This window comes from Polistes dominula, unplaced genomic scaffold (assembly GCF_049000335.1).
Source record: "Polistes dominula isolate Pdom_NZ unplaced genomic scaffold, Pdom_raw_medaka contig_73, whole genome shotgun sequence".
Lineage (NCBI taxonomy): Eukaryota > Metazoa > Arthropoda > Insecta > Hymenoptera > Vespidae > Polistes > Polistes dominula.
Genome location: NW_028300951.1, coordinates 8965659 through 8987564, shown reverse-complemented (window position 1 = coordinate 8987564; position 21906 = coordinate 8965659). Strand labels below are relative to the sequence as shown.

Here is a 21906-nt window from a genome sequence, read left to right as displayed (position 1 = left end):
AAGAAAGAAAGAAAAAAAGAGGAAACGAAGGGAATGCTACGATGATTACCTCCGATAAACGTTCCAGGGCCGTCCGGCCGCCATCTTGCGTTCAATTTTACGTTCCGTTTTGTCGAATAAGTGCAATTAGGTACACATAACATAACGCTCACACCGATACATTCGCGATTTACACACAATGTTTTACCAACATACCAACAACCAATACACTTGATAATACGTACGCCAGGCACACGTACACACACAAACATACACACACAGAGCCACACACATCATACATACACGTTAAACTCTAAACATATTTTAAACATACGTTAAAATGAAAATCTGAAGTAAAAACGAACTGTTACGCGCTAGGTTACCGTTTTTTAAATTCTATTTTCAATTCACGCATTCTCGAATGTTGGGATTTTCGTGATCAACGAAGAGCTGGCCTGTCGTTCATTATTGTATAGGGACGCGCGTTTGATGAGACACACACTTATACACACACACACACACACACACACATACACACACACACACACATTGACATTTATACATTATCATACATCACGCACACATTCACGTCGCAAATGAAACCGACGTCGATTCGAACCAAATAAAAAAAAACCTTGCATTCTGTGTGTATGTGTTTTGTTTTCTTTTTTCTTCCTTCGAATTTTAACAAAGTCGATGTGATATTAGATCCCCTTGCATTTGTCTAAACTCTCGACGAAGCAACCAAAAATTCTATCAATTTATTGATGATCACATTGATGGTGTTAAGGCTTCGTGAAAGTCTCTTGAAAATCTTTGAACTTTCATCATTTGACATAATTTTTCGACTAACATTCGAAGGAACAAAAAAAAAAGACGATTCAAGGTTTTGAAGCATACCCGAACCAAACGTAGAAGAAGAAGAAGAAGAAGAAAGATGGTCTCCTCGATCGATTAAAAACTTGGTACCTTCCTGATTGGCTTTAATATGCTCGTAATCCGTAGGTTTTAGTCATGTAATGACTCTAAAGTAAAGAAGTTGACGATGATGAAGAAAAAGAAGTAGAAGAAACAAAAAAGTATTCAAGAAAAATATATTTAAACAAAAAAAAAATTAAGAGAGAGTGTGTGTGAGATAGTGAGAGCGAAAGAGAGAGAGAGAGAAAGAGAGAGAGAGAGAGTGAGGGAGGAAAATGTCGATACTCTCGAGCGAGTACGACAATTTTTATGTATACGCTGATCGATTCGAAAAAAAATATGGGAGACGAAGAAAAGATAATTAAAAGAAAAAAAAAAAAGACAGATAATTAGACGAAAAAAACGACCGATTTGTGTTCAAACCGGGGGTATGCTCTTCTATACTACTGAAACGAGTTTTTAGTATGATTCGTTTCGACGTCGGTTCGAGAAATAATTAATAAAATAAATAAATAAATAATGAATGAATTAAAAATAAAAATGAAAAAAATTTAAAAAAAAATAATAATAATTCTATTATAAGAGATAATAAACGACGAAGAAAAATCGGTAGTAGATTTCACACAGCGCGAGAATTAAAATTGCATCGATGATTTTGAGAAACCCGAATAGAGAAAAAGAAGAGAAAAAAAATAAGAAACGTACGCGCCGTCAGCCACACCCCCCCCCCCACTCTCCTCCGACCGGACGAATTTGCGAAATCCTCCTCGTATCGCGACTGCTTGAAAAATTTCTTTGCGAAGTTTGTGTGAGATTTGGCTTTTAATCCGCGATTTAGAACTACGTATACCTCTTTTCTTTTTTTTTCTTTCTTCATACGTTAGAATCAATTTTTAGATACGTATATTTGAATAAAAAAAATTCTAATATAGGATTTTTTGGAAATTATTGATAAAAACTAAACAAAAAAAGAAAAAAGGAAAATATTTGAAATATTTACAGAAAAAAATTTTCGTTTTTTTACGATCAAATTCAATAATAAAAATTGTATTATAATAAATCGTTAAAATTAAATTAAAAAAAAAAACGAAATTGTACGTTTTTTAAAAGAGAGATAAAAAATATAAATTAATTTAACGATAAATGTTTAATGTTAAAAAAAAAAAAAGGATAATCGAGGTCGTAGTTCACGTGTCGGTAAAAGCATTATTCGTCCATCAAAAAGGTGATGTATTCTTTAAAGTACAATTACGTCTTGTTCCATATATACGAATCGAAATTACTTTCATGTGTGTGTGTTCCTATTTCGAAGTTTAAGAAAAAGAATAAAAAAAAAAAAAAATAAAATAATGTGCGAACTGTCGATTCTGTTCGCTGTTATCCATGCGCTATGGTGGAGTGTCCTTGATAAGAGTCGCTGATCTCACTTTTCGCTAAACGAACCGGTCGGAGATGATTCGCGCGTTTAAATCGGCATCCCCGGGTTAGTAGTGGATCAAACCTGGAGAAACTTTTCGAAAAAACAAAAAAAAATAAGAAAACTATAGTAGGGAAAGAATGAAAGATAATGATGATGATAATGATGATAATGATGATAATGATGATGATGATGAAGAAAGACGAAGAAGAGAAAAAAATGATTAAATTAAATTAAATTAAATTAAATTAATCTAAATTAAAAATTAAATGAAAAATATTAGATAAATAGCGCTGGTACTATTACATGCGTGGCACGATGTTAGCGACGTAAATCGGTAGTACTCGTAGTTTTGCGCTTTAGTCGTTTGTATATCGTGTTCTTTTTCTAATATTCTTACTATATCAGCCCGATCTCGTCGTGCAATATCACTCATATATATTCAAAACAAATATTTTCAATAAAGGAAAGAAAAAAAAAACAAGAAAGAAAGAAAGAAGGATAAGTTACAGTAAAGGGTTGGGGGGTAAAAGGTATGGGAAAAAGAGACAAAGTAAAATTTTGGAAAAATTCATTCCCTGTCGCGTTCTAACAAATTTTAATATATGTAATATAATGTATAATGTTAAATATTATTAATTTCATTAATAATCGTACATGAATACGAGTCCTTCGTTAAAAATTGTTAGATCTATTTCTGCCTTCTCGTATATTTGTTTGTTTTCAATTCAATTACAAAATGAAAGGACTCAAACGTATACTTTTGATCGTTTTATCAACTAGATATACTCAATTTTGAACTTGTCTCAACAAAAAAAATGCGAGGATAATTAAATATAAATATTATATAAATAATAATAATAATACTAATAATAATAATAATAATAATAATAAAGTATATCTTATTAAGGAAATAACAAATCGACCGGAATTTCTATGTACGACCAACAAACGTTACGGACCAAGTACGCTGAAGTTCTGGTTTAATTGAATCAAAATAAATAAATAAAAAAAAGAATAAAATAAAAAAGAAAAAAAAACGGTAAAAAAGTGTAGAAGGAAGGAAGGAAGAGTACGATGAAAATAAAAAGGGGATGAATAATCACAAAGAAACGACAGGGAAAAGAGAAACGACGTGAATGTTTATGATACTTGTAAAAAAAAAAAAAAAAAAAAAAAAATAAGAAAAGTAAATAAAGAAAAAAAAATAATAAAATTACATTCCATGGTTGGTAGAAGTTACTTACTTACTTTCTTTCTTTCTTTCTTTCTTTCTTGATAATACGAAAGATGAGTAAACATATACGCATTAACATAACCAGGTTACTTTGATAATGTACGACAGCATGTGTGCATGCACGGCGAGGTCGGACCATTCGTACGCCAGGAAAGATTTTTAAAGTTTGAATATAACTCCGAATCGAGGAGAATAATAATAAATTAATTATTAAATAATGCGAGTAAAAACCACTCACAGATATCTCTGAACATTCCTCTTTCGAAACAAAAATATAAACTAAAAAATAAAAAAACCACACACACACACATATATATATATACACATATACACAAGCAAGAAAATACAAAAACAACAGCAACAACAATAACAAAATAAAAAAAAAAAAAGAACAAATTATATCGAAACGAACAATAAAACTAATCGCCAGCTAAGCCAGCCAGCGAGGACAGCTTCTCACATACGAATTTTTTTCGGCAACAAATTGATAAAATGCAAATGAACAAACAAATATATAAATAAATAAATAATTTACACAATATACACACAATATGACGTACACGGAGGAAATTTTTTATATAGGAGAGAGAAAAGATAAAAATTAGAAAAAGAAAAAAAATCAAAAAAAGAAATAGAAAGAATGAAGGAAAAAGAATGCTAGAGAGAGAGAGAAAGAGAGAGAAAGAGAGAGAGAGAGAAAGAGAAAGAGATGATTAGAGATAGAGAAAGAGGAAAAAAAAATATTTGCTATACGTCAGAAAAAAATCACCCTCCCTTCGGACAACAAGCCCTGCTCCCTCCGTCGGCAAACGCTTTTGCGTAGATCCACTAAGCGCGAAAATGAAATTTAACGATAATAAAATATTAATAATAATAATAATAGGGAAGTGAATTAAAAAATAAAAAAGTGAATAATAATTTTTAAAAATCTTCCACGCGCAATTTGCATGCACGAATTTATTAATGCGTGATATTTAAGAAAGATATAAAAAAAAATAAAACAATAAAACGCAAAAAAAAAACACAAAAAAATAAAAATAACGTAAAATAAAATAAAATAAATAAATACATAATATTTAAAAATAAAAATACGGCAAAAATGTAAAAACAACAACAACAACCACCAACCAACCAATCAACAACACATAGGTACAAATGGGTACACATACGCAGTCTGCTCTCTACATAAATACCGCTGCAAGTGAAATTGCAGCTTCCCGATACCAGGTCGTCTCCTTACAGTTAAAGGTGGAACACACTTAGCTCGCCCCAATCCTTCATTTGCATTGTCCTTATTCGAAAGGATGAAAAAGAACAAATGAAAATGAAAATACTCTTTTCACCGTCTCACACTATGATCCCTTTCCCTTCCACCTTGTCTCAATGCAACTTTAATCTATCTTTATCCAATATACATATATATCCATATATATATACAATACATCTATTTCTACCTTTCGTATAAGGATATTGCAATTGTTGGGGGATCATGCGAGTATTCAGTGTCCACCCGTGTCTTTCGGGTTGCATACTCGCCCGAACACGAGGAACATAAACTAACCGGCAACAACACAAAGCTAACAATAGCGACAATAGACATTTTCTCTAATAAGAAGAAAATCTATTTTTCGGTTAATCTAAAGTCGCGCGTGCAAAAAGGGGTGTGTCGCATCGTCATTCGATCGTAAATAACGCATTATTCTATCTACCCACGCATGTGTAAGCATGCAGAGACAAGCAAACAAACAAACACACAAACACACAGATTGTTTTTCTGAGATAGATGAGATCCTTCGTTTGATTTTTTAATAAAACCTTCATACGATTTCTTCTTCGGATTCATTACACACTTATATAATACATATAAAACACATATACCTGCACATACATATACATGCATACATACAAGCATACGCATACATATATGTATGTAAGAAAAAAAGGAAAAAAAAACAGAACTATAAATATTATTAATATCTTTGTTCTTATTACTTCTACTATATGTAATATCTATTTCTATCTTTCTCTTTCTATACAACACTTGTCATCCCTGTTTTCTATATATACGATTGCATATTTTCTATTTGAAAAAAAAAAAAGAAGAAAAAAGAATACAAGAAGAAATATTTTTTCCTTCGATCGTATAAAAAACGAACGCGAGGATCTCTTAAAATGTTGTACAAAAAAAAAGAAAGAATTTTGCGTAAAACGATCGACAAAGGATGCGACGACGATTAGGCGCGACTAAACGATACCGAAAACCCGTGGTGCCGTACCACGTAACCATGAATCTAAAAAAAATACGGTAAAAAAGAAACATAATGAAAAAAAAAATACACTTAAAAAAGCAAAACCTCTGATTTAAATGAGAAAAGAAAAGAAAAGGAAGAAAGGTAATGCGTTTAAAGTAATGATGAATAAAAATAAAAATAAAAATAAATATAAAACTAAAAGTAAAAGTAAAAACGTTACGAAAACGTAATAATATAAATAAACGAAAAGAAACAAAAAAAAAACAAACAAACTAATGGAGAAAGATAATAATGAAAAACATGACAAAAAAAAGAAGCGTAAGAAAAAAAAATAATAAGATAAAACTAAATAATAATAAATCTCTCTACGTCTGTAATAATTAATTATTATCTCCGATGCAGTGATTTAATGCGAAACGCAGTTGCCACGAAGAGCAATGCAATGCAATGCAAAGGATCCGTGCCGATTTTTTGTTGAGAGTGTTCGTACGATGTCCTCGGTCTTCTTTTAAAAAAGGCTCGCACACATGCTCTCGATATTTCGGACATAGGCCCCCCTTCAAATCAAAACCCGCAGTCAGCACAGATGAAGCATTTTAAGCAAACAAAAATCGATATATATATATATATATAGAAATATATATAGAAATATATTAAAGTACAGTGAGGAAAGAGGATTAAACAAACTACTATAATAAACACAAGAAAGGTATATATATATATATTATAATTATAATTAATTATGATTACAATGATTATTAATTATTATATTATTATTATATTATTATTATTATTATTTTTATTATAAATATTATTAATATTAATATTATTAATATTATTATTTTTATTTTTATTATATTATTATTATATTTTTATTATTATTATTATTATTATTATTATTATTATTATTATTTTTATTAATATTATATTATTATTATTATTATTATTATTATTATTATTATTATTATTATTATTATTATTATTATTATTATTATTATATTATTATATTATTATATTAATTATTATTATTATTATTATATAAACATACATTAAAGAAAAAAAAATATATCATTAAATAACACGACAAAAGTACTATATTACTAATATTATTAATTATTATGGTTCTTATTAAATAAATTTAATGAAACAAAATAACATTCCAACCGTCAATGTGCCACACGACTTTTTATATGCTCTTAAAGACAATGTTAGTTGGGAGGGAAAAAGGATGGTAAAAGAGAATTAGTTACGAGCGACGATTTTGATTTATATAGATACGTGTTAATAATCGTTTTAACCCTTTTGTTGTACAATTAACCCTTACACGAAGGGTCGTATCATGCAACGATACGAATTTATATTGAATGATGATAATTGTTGTATCAAAACATGAAACTAACGAATGAGTTTTATGTAGCCGTACTTGTAAATAATTTTGTTTTTGTTTTTTAATGTACGATCCTTTCTTTCTTTCTTCCTTTTTTTCTACTTTTGCTTTTTACATTTTATAATATTCACTGAAAGAAATAGTTTCCTTACGGAGCTAAAATTTCTCTAAAAAAAAAAAAAAATAAAAAGAAAATCTTTCATTTAACGATAGCGTTCCTATTTATTAACATTGAAATCATTCCATTTGTGAAAAATAATCGAATCCGTTTATTATAGTAAAAATGATGGGAATGATGCTTCCTACGTAACATAAAAAAAAAAAAAGAGAAGAATTCACATTTTGCGATAAAAAGAAATAAACGAGGATAAGTAATGTTCATTTTGATATATTTTAATATATTGTATAATCATGCATACGCAAATGTAAATATATTTGTTAACGATAAATAAGTTCATTAATCGAGTTCTATAGTTATTTACTACGATTATCGATAATTGATGTGTGCAAATTTTATTATTATTATTACTATATTATTATTATTATTATTATATTATTACTGCAGATGTTGTTAAGTTGAAGTTTTTACTTTTATAACTTTATTATTATCATTATTATTATTATTAGACTATTATTATTAATTATATTGTTATTATAATATTATTATTATTATTACTATTATGATTTTTAAAGCGTTATTACGTGTTCGCAATGTTTATGTATGCATATATTAAAAAAATGAATATGAAAGGAAGCACAGAAGAGAGAGAGAGAGAGAGAGAGAGAAGCACCGGTAAAATTATTCTAATATTATTTTGGAAATTATTTCGGGTTAACATAAGTGTATAAAAAATAAAAATGATTCATGTTTTCGTAAGGAAGTATCATTAAGTGTTAGTAAAACGTATTACAAAACAAATTGAGATGTAGTTTCATTTGTGCATATTAACAACCAACAAAATCTTCGGATTTGAAACAATGTAATTAATTGTTTCGTGCAATTGAATGTTTTCTTTCTTCGTTTTCGTGAAACTGTTTTTTCATTCCGTTTAATAAATCCATCATTCCATTTGCACAACGAAGAAAGGAATAATCAAAGCCGAGTTTTAAAGTTTATAAAGACTGGTCGTCCATTCCAAGAAAACATTTTACGTTTTTTTTTTTTTACTTATAACATTCAAGAAGAAGAAAAAAAGGGATCGTACGTTCTTTTTAAAATTAATTCAATATATTTATAATAGTTTTAGGCTACGTTTTATGACGAATTTGGATATAAACGATAATAACACGCTATAAAAAGAAAAAAAAAAAAAGAAGAAAAGTGATGATTTTCATCATACAAATCTCAATTATTTATGCAAAAACGAATCGTCGCTCGTCAACTATAAAAAAAAAAAAAAAATAAAAGGAGTAAGAATGGAATGAGAAAAAAGAATGTGATGATTGGTCGAAATGCAAGAAGAGCATCCAAGTGAGGGGGAAATTAAGAATAATAAAAAAAAAAAGATTGATGGGATGATCCTCGAGAATAGGGAAAAGAAAAAAAAAATAAGAAATCGAAGTTTGTAAATATCGCGTTAGGCGTACACGTCACACACTCTCCGTAACATTAAAAAAAATAAAAATAAAAAAAAAAAAAAACATTAACTTTAGGTAACGAAAATAAATCCGCGAGAATTAAAAGTGGCGCCGCGCCGATTTTTCAACGTCGTCGTCGTCGTCGTTGTCCTCCTCCTCTTCCTCGCCCTCGCACACATCCTCACCCTTATTCTCTCCTCGAAGGTTATATCCACTTATTTGTAATTTTTTTTTTTCTTTGCTCGAGTGAAACACAACAACAACAATAAAAGAAATAAGGGATGAAGAAGAAAGAGAGAAGAGAGCAATGAATTGAATGGAACAAAAAAATTTCCTTTTTTTTTCTTCGAGATATCATGCTAGAGGAAAAGAGAGAAAATGAAAAAAAAGTAAGAGAGAGAGAGAGAGACAAATTAATGAGAAAAAAAAAGGTTGAAATTACGTTGATCCAATTTTTTGTGTTCTTTGTCCTCCTCCTTTTCTCTCTTTTTCTCAAGGATTAAACATCTCGAACAACAGAGTTGCTCTTTTCTTCGTCGTTGTGGGATAGGAGGAAAATAAAATTTGTTCATTGTAATATTAAAAATACATGAATTATTATATAGGGATTAAACAAATAAAAAATAAAAAATAATAAAGTGTATAATTTTTTTGTTCGAGAGGCAGGCTGATTAACTTGTAATGAATTATATTAGCAATTAGTAATATGATGATTGATCGACGAGGGGATCAATAATATATGTTTTATCGCTAGACCAATATTCGTCGCAAATAAAATGAATGTTCGAATTTTGTCCTTCAAAGTATTCCCGAATGAAATTCGATTATAGAGGAAGATGATTGATGGTTGTTGATTCGAACATGTGTAATAGTTTTTCATCGTTTTCTTCGTTTTTATAATAACTAGTTTTGAATATTATTATTATTATTATTAAACACCAACGATTTAGATTAATTTGTCTCCTCAATTCATTTATCTCGTTGTTTGTATATTTCCATTGAGGAATTTCGATATGTTAAATTTTATTCGTACGAATGTTTCGAGCTTAAAAAACAAAAAAAAAACAAAACCCCTTCCTCGTTTGACGATCTCTAGGAAAGTTCTCTAAAGGGAACGTTGAACGTGCTCGCCACCACGGAAATATATCGCTGGAGACGAATCCTTAAAAATACACTCGTATGCAACACACACACACACACAACTACACGCAAACAATAAATACAAAAAATACACACGCGTCCACACATATATATATAATATACATACATAAATACATACATGCTTTCATGTAACACGGAAAAGAAACATACACACATTTACAATACATGTTTATTACGTACACTAATTAATACACACACGTACCAACAAACAAGTATACAAAAGTTTCAACTCAATGTGTTTTTCGTATATCTAAGGTAGAGCCGTCGAGAGAATATTTTTTATATTCCATATGGATTTTACAGTTTAAATATCATTATGAATTATCGTTTATTAGAGAAAAATCCCCGCATAAAGGAAAAAAAAATAAACAAATACGGGGATAAAACAAAAAAAAAAAGAAGGAATTCGTAAGAGACGCGGCAAACATAAGAAAGCAAAAGAAAGGATAATAGGGAATTAAAATTAAATAATAAAGACTTTCCCGTTCGAACCTCCTCCTCCTCCTCCTCTTCCTCCTCCTCCACCCACTAATCCTTCTCCCTTCCCTTTTGAAAGGTGCGTTTCATACGCGCACAATTTTCGGATACACGTTTATCGTTTACTTCGAAATCGATCAAATATCTTCGAAAAAGAAAAAGAAAAAGAACAAGAAAAAGAAACAAAATCATTTTTGGCTAAAACGTACGTGCAAATAATAATAATAATAATAATACACATACTACTTACATGTACACTCGCGCATGTCCTTTTCTATTCCACGATATTAAAACATCCCACACATAAAAAAAAACCCCCATTTTTAACTTTAAAAAGTAAATATGTATTTACACGCGACATACATACATATACGTTCTATATAAATAAAAAAAAAAACCAAAAGAAAAAAAAATATCAAGCGTTCGCGCGAGAGATTTTCGAAGATTTTCATATTCACCAGCGAAAAAAAAGCTTTCTTTGCCGAACACACATAATTGAACAACAAATGAATGAATGAAAGAAAATAGTGGCAAAATTTGCCAAACATTTAGCAGCGTGTATACACTTTAAATAAAAATATACACACACAAATACACTCACATACAAGACACACACATATATAAAATATATACATACAGGATATTTAATACGCATGCTTAAAAGCAAGCGAGAATACGAGTTTGTATAGGGTACGATCTATGTAAGAAGTAATTGTAAATCGATAATACGACTAAGAAATATGGTTCTTTTATTATTTTCTTTTCGTTTTTATTTTTTTTTTATATAGAAAAAATACGATTAATTAATAACGTTAATTAATTCTGTTGAAAAAAAAAATAAATAAATAAATAAAAACAACTTTTACTTAAATGATCCAAATTGTCGCGGCGGATCGATAATTGCGAAAAAAAAAAAGAAATAAAATAAAATAAAAACGCGGTGCGATGAAAACGCGATCGAAACGAAAATGTTTGAGCATACGAACGAATGAAAATCAAAATGTGTTAAAAACGAATATGATCAAAAAAGATGGTTGTTTCTTGAAAAAAAAAAATACAAAGAAAAAAAGAAAGAAAGAAAGAGAGAGAGAAAGAAATAAAAATGAATTTTCAAATCGTTCGATGCTCGAAAATTTTCGATGAAGAAAAAACAAGGGCTGTAACATGAAATGCGCTGAAAAGAAAGAAAGAAAGAAAGAAAGAAAGAAAATGTGTGAGAATGAATGAGTGAGAAAGAAAGACGATAGATTAATAGATAAAACGAACGTATTTGTGTATGGTGAATGGATATACGTGAATGCGACAGAAAGTTTGTGTGAAAGATAAGAGTCATTTTGAAAAAAGGACTCGAGAAAGAATGGCAGCAACGAAAATAAATAAATAAATAAAAAAAAAATAATAATAATGATCTTGGAACGTGGTTCGTTGCTTCGAAACATGTGATATATAATACGTCGACCGGCGAGTTTGATTCCGCTTCCGAAGATCGATAGATCGATAGAAGATCGATCGCGCTTTCGAAATCGCGCGCGTGGATACAAACCACACCAGCGTCCACGATCAAAGAATAGAGAAAAAAAAATATAAAAAAAGAAAATAAGGATTTATTATGTAAGAAGAGGATAATAATTAAGTAAAATAAAATAAAATAAAATAAAATAAAATAAAATAAAATAAAAATAAAATAAAGAACGTGCTTATTTACAATTAGAGACAGGAATCGGCTCGCAATCGGTGACGCAATTTTTTACAGATTTTTGTCATAATAGAGGGACACTCTTTTTGTTGAAGTTTCATTGTTGTCAAAATGGTTGTGAGGTTATTAAACTATTTGAAATATGTTATATAACGATTCGATGCGATTGATCGATAATAAAAACCATTGGTTAGAGAACGAACGAGATCGTATTTTCTTCTTTCGAATGAAAAATGATAAATGAAAAAAAAAATAAATAAAGAAAAAAGAAAATAAATGCGATATATGTACGATTAATAATTAATATTAATCGTTAAGGAAAAAAAAAAGTAATCCCTCGAGTTTCATTCGTGAATCGATTGGGGGTTACTTTTATCGAAAGACACTCGTACGATACGAGACGAAACGAAGAAACGTGCGTTTTAAGCGTCGATCATTTTGTTATAAAAAAAAATAATAATTATTATTATTATTACTGATAATATATATGTATGTAATGTCAGCTCGAATTTGCAATTTATGTCCTTGTCTTTCTTTTTTCTTTTTTTCCTTTTTTATTCTCTGAGAGATAAATTGAACAAAAACAAAAAGAAAAAATAATAATAATAATATTTAATAAATCGGACAGAAAACGCACGTTTCTTCTTGTAAAAAACATTGTCGTCTCCGAAATAGCATACAACTGGCATTTAAAAACATTTATAAGCGGAGTTTGGTCGTCGTCGTCGTCGTTATAGTAAAAAAAAAAACGAGTTCTCGATTATTGTTATCTTACGCTTTCTCTTTTTTTTATAAAAAAAAAATGCCCTTTTTCGCGATCTTTCGCAAAAAAAACCACATTGAATATTTCGCGAAAAAATTTATTATCTTTGTACATGTATATATATATATATATATATATATATATATATATATATGTGTGTTTATGTATATCTATATATAAAATAATAAAAAAAAGATCAAGAAAGATATATAGGTCGAGATCGTTGATGATGATACGTTTATAAAAAATATTGACAAAAAAATTCACGAATACAAAAAAAAAAATAAATGGCGAAAGAATAAAATGGGAAAAACAAAACGAGATATAAAAAAAAAGAGGAGAGACACGACCAAACTGAACGAACAAAATGAGACTGATATAGACCAGTATTCTTGCGAGAAAAAAAAATAAATTGTAAAGCGAAAACTTGTCTAACTTGTAGCCTTATCGAAAGAGGGAGAGAGCGAGAGAGTGAGAGAGAAAGAGAGAGAAAAAGAGAGAGAGTGAGAGTAAAAAGATAGGCGGAAAGATAAAAAAAAAGAATTAAAATTACACAAATTAGATGTGCAATTACATAATTAGATCGGTACAAAAACGATCTCTAAAGTAAAAAAAAAAAAGAAAGAAAAAAAAATTATATTATCTCGATTGGCTGTATAAAATAAAAAAAAAAATAAAAAATAAAAATGAATAAGAAGAAGAAGAAGAAAGAATTGATAATGAAAATTCTCGTTGGTATCGGAAATTCGTTAATGTATTAACTAAATATCTTCGATAGTGTCGTTTTTAAAAAATAACATTGTTATGTTAATGGGGAAAAAATCAAATTACATTAACAAATTTCCTATAAGAGCGAGACGATTAAATAGTGAGAATAATGTTATTTAAAATATAAATTTAAGGTGTAATTATTATTACATAATGTGGAATGAAATAATGCCAGTTGTAAGAAAAGTAAGAAAGAAAGGTTGATTGTGATTGATTGAAAGAAAGAAAGAAAGAAAGAAAGAAAGAAAGAAAGAAAGAAAGAAAGAACGATAGAAAGAAAGAAAGGAAAAACGCGTATTCGAAAGCGTCAAATTGTAGTCGCAATGACACACAACACACACGTACACACGCACGCACATATCACACATAACTCACACGTATATACTTAATACCCATAAATAATACACCAACAACAAAAAAATGTTAAGTGTACGACGTCACGTACATATTCACATTCATACACACAGGATACCCAAAATAAATAAATAAATTTCATAGGGGCGCACCATTTTCGGCCTCTTTCGCGCGTGCTATGATTTTCTTCTCTTCTTTCGGACCACGAACGATCGTACGTGTTTTACGGAATATTAAATAAGATTATAATAATAATACCATATATTTAAAAAAAAAAAATATATATATATATATAAAGCTATACATACTTACATATATACATATATATATATATATATATATGTGTGTAATGAATTGATTGATAAATAAGTGTTGTTAGAAGTAAAATGTTTGTTACAATAAAACTACATTTATTTGTAAATCAAGCCATGTATGTATGTATGTATATATGTAAGTATGTATGTAAGTATGTATATTCAAACTTTGGCACGTATCGTTTGTATGAAGGAACGCGCAAAAAATGATGCAAAAAAAGGAAAATATACAAAAATATTTAAAAAAAAGTAACAATAAAAAGAAAATTGCAGATAAACGACGAAGATGTATGGTATTTATATCTCGTCAATGTGTATACGCGATAAACTTTTCGAACGACAGCTTTACCGTTAGTCAAGTAAAATAGTTTCGCAACAAAACGATATATATATATATATATATATATATTATTACAGTCGAAACAAAGTCCACGTATTATACATATACATAATCCCATACAAATAAATACACGCGTACATTGAATAATACACACACATACATACACAGAGATATACACACATATTACATATTATACATAAAAATATTACACACAAGGCACACCAAAAAATACATGATCATATTCGTAAAATGATATGCATAAGGAATGCACGCTCTTCTTCTCATATCCAAAATAAAAGGAAAAGGTGAAAAAGATAAAAAAATAAAAAATAAACGAAAAAAAAAGAAATAAAATAAAGAAGACATTACAAAAACCACGATATATTACTACGTGAATAACAGGGCGATGATGATGATGATGATGATGATGATGATGATGATGATGATGATGATGATGATGATGATGATGATGATGATGATGATGATGATGATGATGATGATGATGATGACGATGATAATGATGATGATGATGATCTAAGCGAGTGACAAATAAAACGCGACATACAAAAAACAAAAATACATGTAATGAATATAATGTTTGAAGATAGGTGGGACCAAAAACGACTTTATATCTCTATGTGCATATCCAAGCAACGTGTAATTTAATTAATGAATTAATTAGTTATCCATTATTAATGAACTAGATAAAGAAAAAAAAAATGATCCATTGATAACTATCGAGGATGATGACGAACGAGTAATGAATAAAACTAGACGATTAAGTTTGTTTATTAATACATTATATGATTCAATGGTTATTATTATTATTATTATTATTATTTTATTACAGTGATTAATATGTCGATGATAATATTATTATTTAAAAAAAAAAACCGTTCTAAGATATGAATCATTTAAAAAATGTCAAGTAGAACATTGCGTATCTATAATTATTAATTATTTTTAATTATTATTATTATTATTATTATTATTAATTATTAATTATTATTATTATTATTATTATTATTATTATTATTATTATTATTATTATTATTATTATTATTATTATTATTATTATTATTATTATTATTATTGAGACCTTTTGTTGTATTATTTTCAATAAAATCAATTGAAAATATTAATTTCCATCTTACGTTTTATTTTAGTTATCTCTGAGCAACTTTTAAATCGTCGATCATCAATTTGTTTAAAGACAAAGAAATTAATGATCGAAAGAGGAAAAAAGGAGTAGCTCGGAGAGAAGTATTATAAATGTAAAAAATATTTTGTTTAAATTATTCAAGCTTTTACCATTACAAATCCCATGTCGCCATATTTCCTTTATATTGTCATTTTATTTTTCATAAAAAAAAAAAACAGTTCTCCTCTCTCATCGCCGTCATTCATTAAGAAAAATTTCTTTTACTTATCATTGGCCGCGTCTGTGAAAAAACAAAAAGATTTTCTTCCAAAAAAAAAAAAAAAAGTAAAATCATTGTCTGATTTTTGGTTTATTTATTTTTTTCTTCTTGTTTTCTTGTTTTCCGTTGATTTTTGATTTTTGTTAATTGTCAAATAATTTCTTTTCAGAACATACACACACAATACGTAACATACTTACATGCATAATTTTTCTCTCACACAAATATGTACACACACACATACACACATACATACACATACACACAATGCGCGCAGTTCTTTCTCTCCACGTATTAAACATTTCTTCCCACTAAATCGTAAATCGATTTGTTTTTTTTTTTTTTTTGTAAACTCGAAAGAAACGGGGACGTCGAGAAGCGGCTTAAAAAGAAAATTACAAAAAGAAAAAAAAATACGAAAGATATATTTGCGAGGACATATTGAATAAGAAAGATAGAAAGAAAGAAAGAAAGAAAGAAAGAAAGAAATAAAGAAGGAGAGAATGAGAGAGACAGAGAAAGAGAGAGAGAGAAAGAGAGAGAGAGAGAACGACGAAGATGGTACGAGAAAGATATAAAGAATGACAAAAGTGGATAAGAAAAAAAAAATAGTTTAAAAAGTCACACACCCAAAAAACCAACCAACTATACACACACATATACATACACATACAAAAAAAAACATACGCGTACACAGAATAACACATTACAAATGTACTAGGTAAGTTCATAACTGCGTATTGCCTTTCTGACTTCGGTGTGAAAATATATAAATAAATAAAAAAAAAAAAAGTCAGTCGTGCCAGGACTCACGGATTATCGGATTATATCATACAATAGTTGTTAGTTAAGTCTATGGGGACAATGCGATTGGTTGGACTCTCTTATAGTCAGCCTGGTTCTTCTTCTTCTTCTTATTCTTCTAACTTTAAATTTATTATTTTTCTGTTTTCTTTTTTTTTCTTTTTTTTTAACACCTATGAGAGAAGATTTGACTGTAAAACGTCTTCTCAAAAAAAAAAAATCAAATTCATTTTATTTTTTATATATATTATATAAAAATAATATTCTATTCGAATATATATTTGTTTTCTATTCGCAATATTCGACAATCTTATGGTGAAAATAAAAAGAAAAAAACATTAATCTTATCAAGGAAGAATCAGGCCCATCGCAAAAGGGGAACCCTTTTCCACGATATTTCCGGTATCTCTCATTATACCGAAATCCGCGTGTTTAAGGCCCGGCTGTGTCTGTTTCATGTTTTTCAATATTTGTAATTTATCGATAAAATTATAAAAGGTATCGATACATAACAGTCTAAAGTGTGCGCTACTCTACATAATATTATTATATATAAAGTATAAAAGTATACATTATATATATAAATATATATATATATATATATATATATACATATATATTATATATGAGAAGTATAATATATATATATTATACACACATTGGGATTGGTGAAAATATACGGTTTTTTCGCTTTGGAGTGTTATTTTCTGAAAATATTGAACAAAATATGGAAAAAAAATGAATAAAATCAATGAATAAAAAAAAAAACAAGTCAGACGTTTCTTTTCAGTGCGATACCTATTTGCTCACTCTTTGTATCCGTTTTTATTTTTTTTTTATTTTTAATATATTAATTCTTTTGTTTTTTATTATTCTCTCTCTCTATTACATCTAACCATCGAGAATATAACTTTGATTTGTTCGTTAATTGATAAAACGATGCAAAATGAAGAAACTGATTCGTCCATTGGATCGTCAAACTCTTCTTCCGTTAGATATATGAGTACATTACCAAATTTTGTCAACGATACTATTGGAAAATTATTAAAAATTGATAATTTCGAGCCTCAATGTATGATCGAGTAAGATTACAAATTCATTTTTTTATGCAAATATACATATATATATATTAAAATAAATATTAAGTAAATACGTGTAGTATTTTAATAATTTGATTTATTTTTAGAATATTAGGAGATTTTCTTGGTATCGTAGATTATGAAACAAATTTAGCGACATTTTGGTTTTTGGATATTTTAGCTCTACAAATAATTCGAAACAATGACACCTTTGACGATTATTCACGTTGCATCTTTATCAGCTGGTTAGTAGGAGAAATGCAATTGATTCGAGGTAAATTTAGTATAAATAATAATAATTAAAAAATCATCTATTATACTCATTCAACTATGAATATATATCTATATATATATATATATATATATATATATATATATATATATAGATGTATGTGTCTGTGTTCAAAAAGTTTGATTATATTTTTTAGATGCAAAATGTTCGCGCGAAAAGTTCTTCAATAAAATGGAAGTAATATTCACCGAGACTGCTGAGAAAGTCGTTCAAGGTGAAGAGATTCCTCATTGGAATTTAATTAGGTTTGGTGATGCAGAGATGAAATCGGAAATGAAAGAGGAAGAGACAAGATTATCGCAAGAACACGATTCATCCTCGCTAAGGGACTTGAAATCGGTAAGAAAAAAATCTTCAGACTTTTATTTAAAAACGACGAATTATATTTAATTATCTTATCGTACAATATTTTTTGCTTTTTTTAATTCTTTTCTCATTTTTTTTTCTAGGAAACGCAAACTCTAACAGAAAAAAACTCAAATGAGGAAGAAACAAAATCGATGAAAATACTTTTAGACGTAATTATTCGATCCACGTACGACATGTTAGTATATAGTTCAAATTTTAATTATGCAATTTATATGAAGTATATTTCTTTTTTTTTCTTTTTCTCTCTCTCTCTCTTTGAAACTTTAAATATTTTTTAATTAACATTATTGACAGGTACGCCGGTGAAGTACGTTACGCTCTCATTTATGCGGTATTTGTGGAACCGATTGAAATACAGGTTGACAATTTACCTTTTAGTTTTCGAAAACCTCGTCCAGTTCGACTGGCAAACTCAAACATTGAACATTTTTATATACAACTTCGAAACAGTTTACAAATAATCGAAGAACAGGATAGAAAAAAGATGAGAAAAGTTACATCAAGTACATCGTTTATCTTTGTAAATAATATTCTATATTAAAAAAAAAAGAAAAAAAAATACACGTTCCAGGAAATATGATTTTTTAGAAAAAAAGTCTAAAAGGTACGAAAAAGTTACAACGTTTAAAGGAGGAATCAGAAAGAGAGTATCCACCACAACCACCGAATTCTTTACCAGACGAAGATTTCATTTCGAACAACCGGAATTTTATTTTACCATTAATAGAATCGAACGAAGCTGTTGCTGTTTTTGAATTTCATCGTGGGACGATATAAATTGTTGGCTAATTTTATATATTATTCTTACTTATATAATATAGCGCATAAGTAATTTAAAGAATAATAATTATATATAGTACATTAATTTATTATCTTCCTTTTATTTTAATTTAACATTATAAAAAGATATTATCTTATAGAAGAAATCTGTTCTGTCGATATCATCGTACCCCATTCTTGGCATTTAAAGTCTATGATATTTTTACGATCCAACGGAATGTCTAATAAAAAGAAAATGCTAGAATTCATCATTTTTTCCCGTGATTGTCCCAATTGTCCATATTTATTAGAACCACAACCCCAGAACGACTTGTCATCTATTACGAATAAATCAATTATAAATAAGTTATATTAAGGATATATTAAATTGACGTAATTAAATCGTACGAACCAGTCATACATATGGTAAATGTATTTCCACATTGTACTTTTTTTACATTCACATCTATGTATTCCTCTTGATCATTTTGAAAATTTATTACCGTAGGAATTGCTACGACTTTGGTGTCTCCATTTGGTATACCTAATTCTCCGTTAACATTCCATCCCCAAGTATAAAGATCACCCTAATTTGTAAAAAGAAAAATTTTACGACGATTTCTTTTATAAATCGTTTATGTATTATTAATTAGATTAGTTACTTGATCTGTAATAACAGCATTGTGCCAACCCGCAGCAGATATTTGCACTACGTTAAGACCAGCCAGTGCTTCTATTAATTGCGGCTCATCGCAGTCTTCCAAATCACCATGTCCTAATTGACCACGACTATGATATATTGTAATTTATAACATTTCAAATTGTGATTGATATTATATTAGAATAATAAATTTGATCAATTCAATACATACGTTCCCATACCCATTGAATAAACATCGCCATTTTTCGCTAACAATATTGTGTGATCAAAACCACAAGCGAAATCTATAAATTTAACCCTTTTTGGCATTTCTACCAAAATAGGAATATTAAAAATACGCCCTGAAAATAAACATAAACCTCTATTAACACTTTGACTGCCACATCGAATTCACATGAATGTGGTTTACTCAGGACACCATGGTAGTATTTTTATTATTCAAGATTTTATAGAAATGAATCTTTTAATTTCGATTAAGTAAAAATTGTTCAATGAGGTACTTTTTATCTCAAAATATATTCTAATTAGAGATATACTGTATAGATGATACTGATAGTATACTGAATAGAGATGACTACCATGACATCATAGGAAAAACCATGACCAACGTGGCAGTCACTAATATATTTTACCTAAATTCGTAAGAATTACCGTACATCCTTCTTGTGATATTTTGATAGGATATTCGTCTTCTGATTCTTCATTGGTGTTAATACAATTAGAAACTTTCTTCCAAGATTTTTCATAAATACGATATTGCCAGATTTCATTGTTCGTTGTTGAAATTATTACGCTTTCCCTTCCAGCACTAACGATTTTACATCTAAACTAAAAGAATCAATTTGTTAATACTACTTAAACTTATATAATTATTCACTGTTTACTTCTACAGAATCATTATCGTTACCTTTCAGAAGACTTAGGAATTTGTAATAACTCCAATGGTTTCTTCTCATCATCGTTACCTACTTTTCCAGTAATATACAACTCGAAATTTTTCCAAAGGAGAAAATAATTCCAACTAATCTCCATATTTGTAGCACCAAGAAAAGGAACTTCTGTTAATTGATCTAATATTATAGAGGTGTCATCTTCGTTGCTAAATAATGGGCTTGCATTGAAACCAGTATAGTAAAGCCTTGTACTTCTGTAAATTATTTTTAAAAATAATTAGTATAATAAAATCACATTTTGAAAAAGAGTCAATGGAAAAATTAATTCAAATTTAAGAAGAAAATTCTTCTACATAGTCCATTAATTTAAGAAATTTAAAAGGACATAGTACGTAGTATACAACCTGTCATAAATAATTATTTTAATTCTGCATCAATGATCATTTTAGAAAATGATAATAAGAAAAGAATTTTAACAAATAAACAATATGTACACTCGATTATTGCATCAAATAAAATATATACACAAACTAAAACACATGACACATAACCTATAAAACGAACTAGAGAGCGAGGTTAAAAATTACATTTACGAATACACAATATTAATACAAATAATAAAATATACTAACGTCATTTTACAATTGCACTTAAGAAATTATTTATAATTTATAATGTTCACTGATTAACCAACATAATACAACACAAAACTAATCGTTCAATACCACAACTTACTTCAATAAAATTCTTTACACTGTTGGTAGCATTGAAATAGAATTTCCGATATAAGGATTGGTGTGGAAACAAGTTAGATTTACGCACACACCTTTACGATACACATATGTGTTAAATAAATTTTTTAATTTATATATATATATAAATAATTTTCATTTCAACAACAATAAACAATTTTTCTAACTCTTTGAATTAATGTAAATTCAATGTTCTTAATAATTATTTGTCTAATATAATCTACCTAACATATAT

At 28.3% G+C, this 21906-nt stretch overlaps 2 protein-coding genes across 3 annotated transcripts; one reads left to right on the top strand and one right to left on the bottom strand.

Annotated features, from left to right (window-relative positions):
• Positions 1 to 6834: 6834 nt before the first annotated feature.
• On the top strand, positions 6835 to 19471 carry LOC107067889 (uncharacterized). The gene is made up of 5 exons (XM_015323806.2): positions 6835 to 17948; positions 18053 to 18219; positions 18374 to 18576; positions 18687 to 18781; positions 18901 to 19471. The coding sequence occupies exons 1-5, from the start codon at positions 17806 to 17808 to the stop codon at positions 19145 to 19147; spliced, it is 855 nt and encodes a 284-aa protein (XP_015179292.1). The 5' UTR covers positions 6835 to 17805; the 3' UTR covers positions 19148 to 19471.
• Positions 19454 to 21711, bottom strand: LOC107067888 (RCC1 domain-containing protein 1). 2 transcript variants are annotated; one of them, XM_015323805.2, is made up of 7 exons: positions 21552 to 21711; positions 20934 to 21173; positions 20659 to 20849; positions 20238 to 20367; positions 20028 to 20154; positions 19778 to 19952; positions 19454 to 19703 (listed from the first exon to the last, which is right to left on the bottom strand). In XM_015323805.2, exons 1-7 carry the CDS (start codon positions 21554 to 21556, stop codon positions 19516 to 19518), a joined length of 1056 nt encoding a protein of 351 aa, XP_015179291.1. In that variant the 5' UTR covers positions 21557 to 21711; the 3' UTR covers positions 19454 to 19515. The 2 variants fall into 2 exon arrangements, with proteins under 2 accessions (XP_015179291.1, XP_089028498.1); XM_089172372.1 differs by lacking the exon at positions 21552 to 21711 and adding an exon at positions 21324 to 21509.
• Between the last annotated feature and the right edge of the window lie 195 nt (positions 21712 to 21906).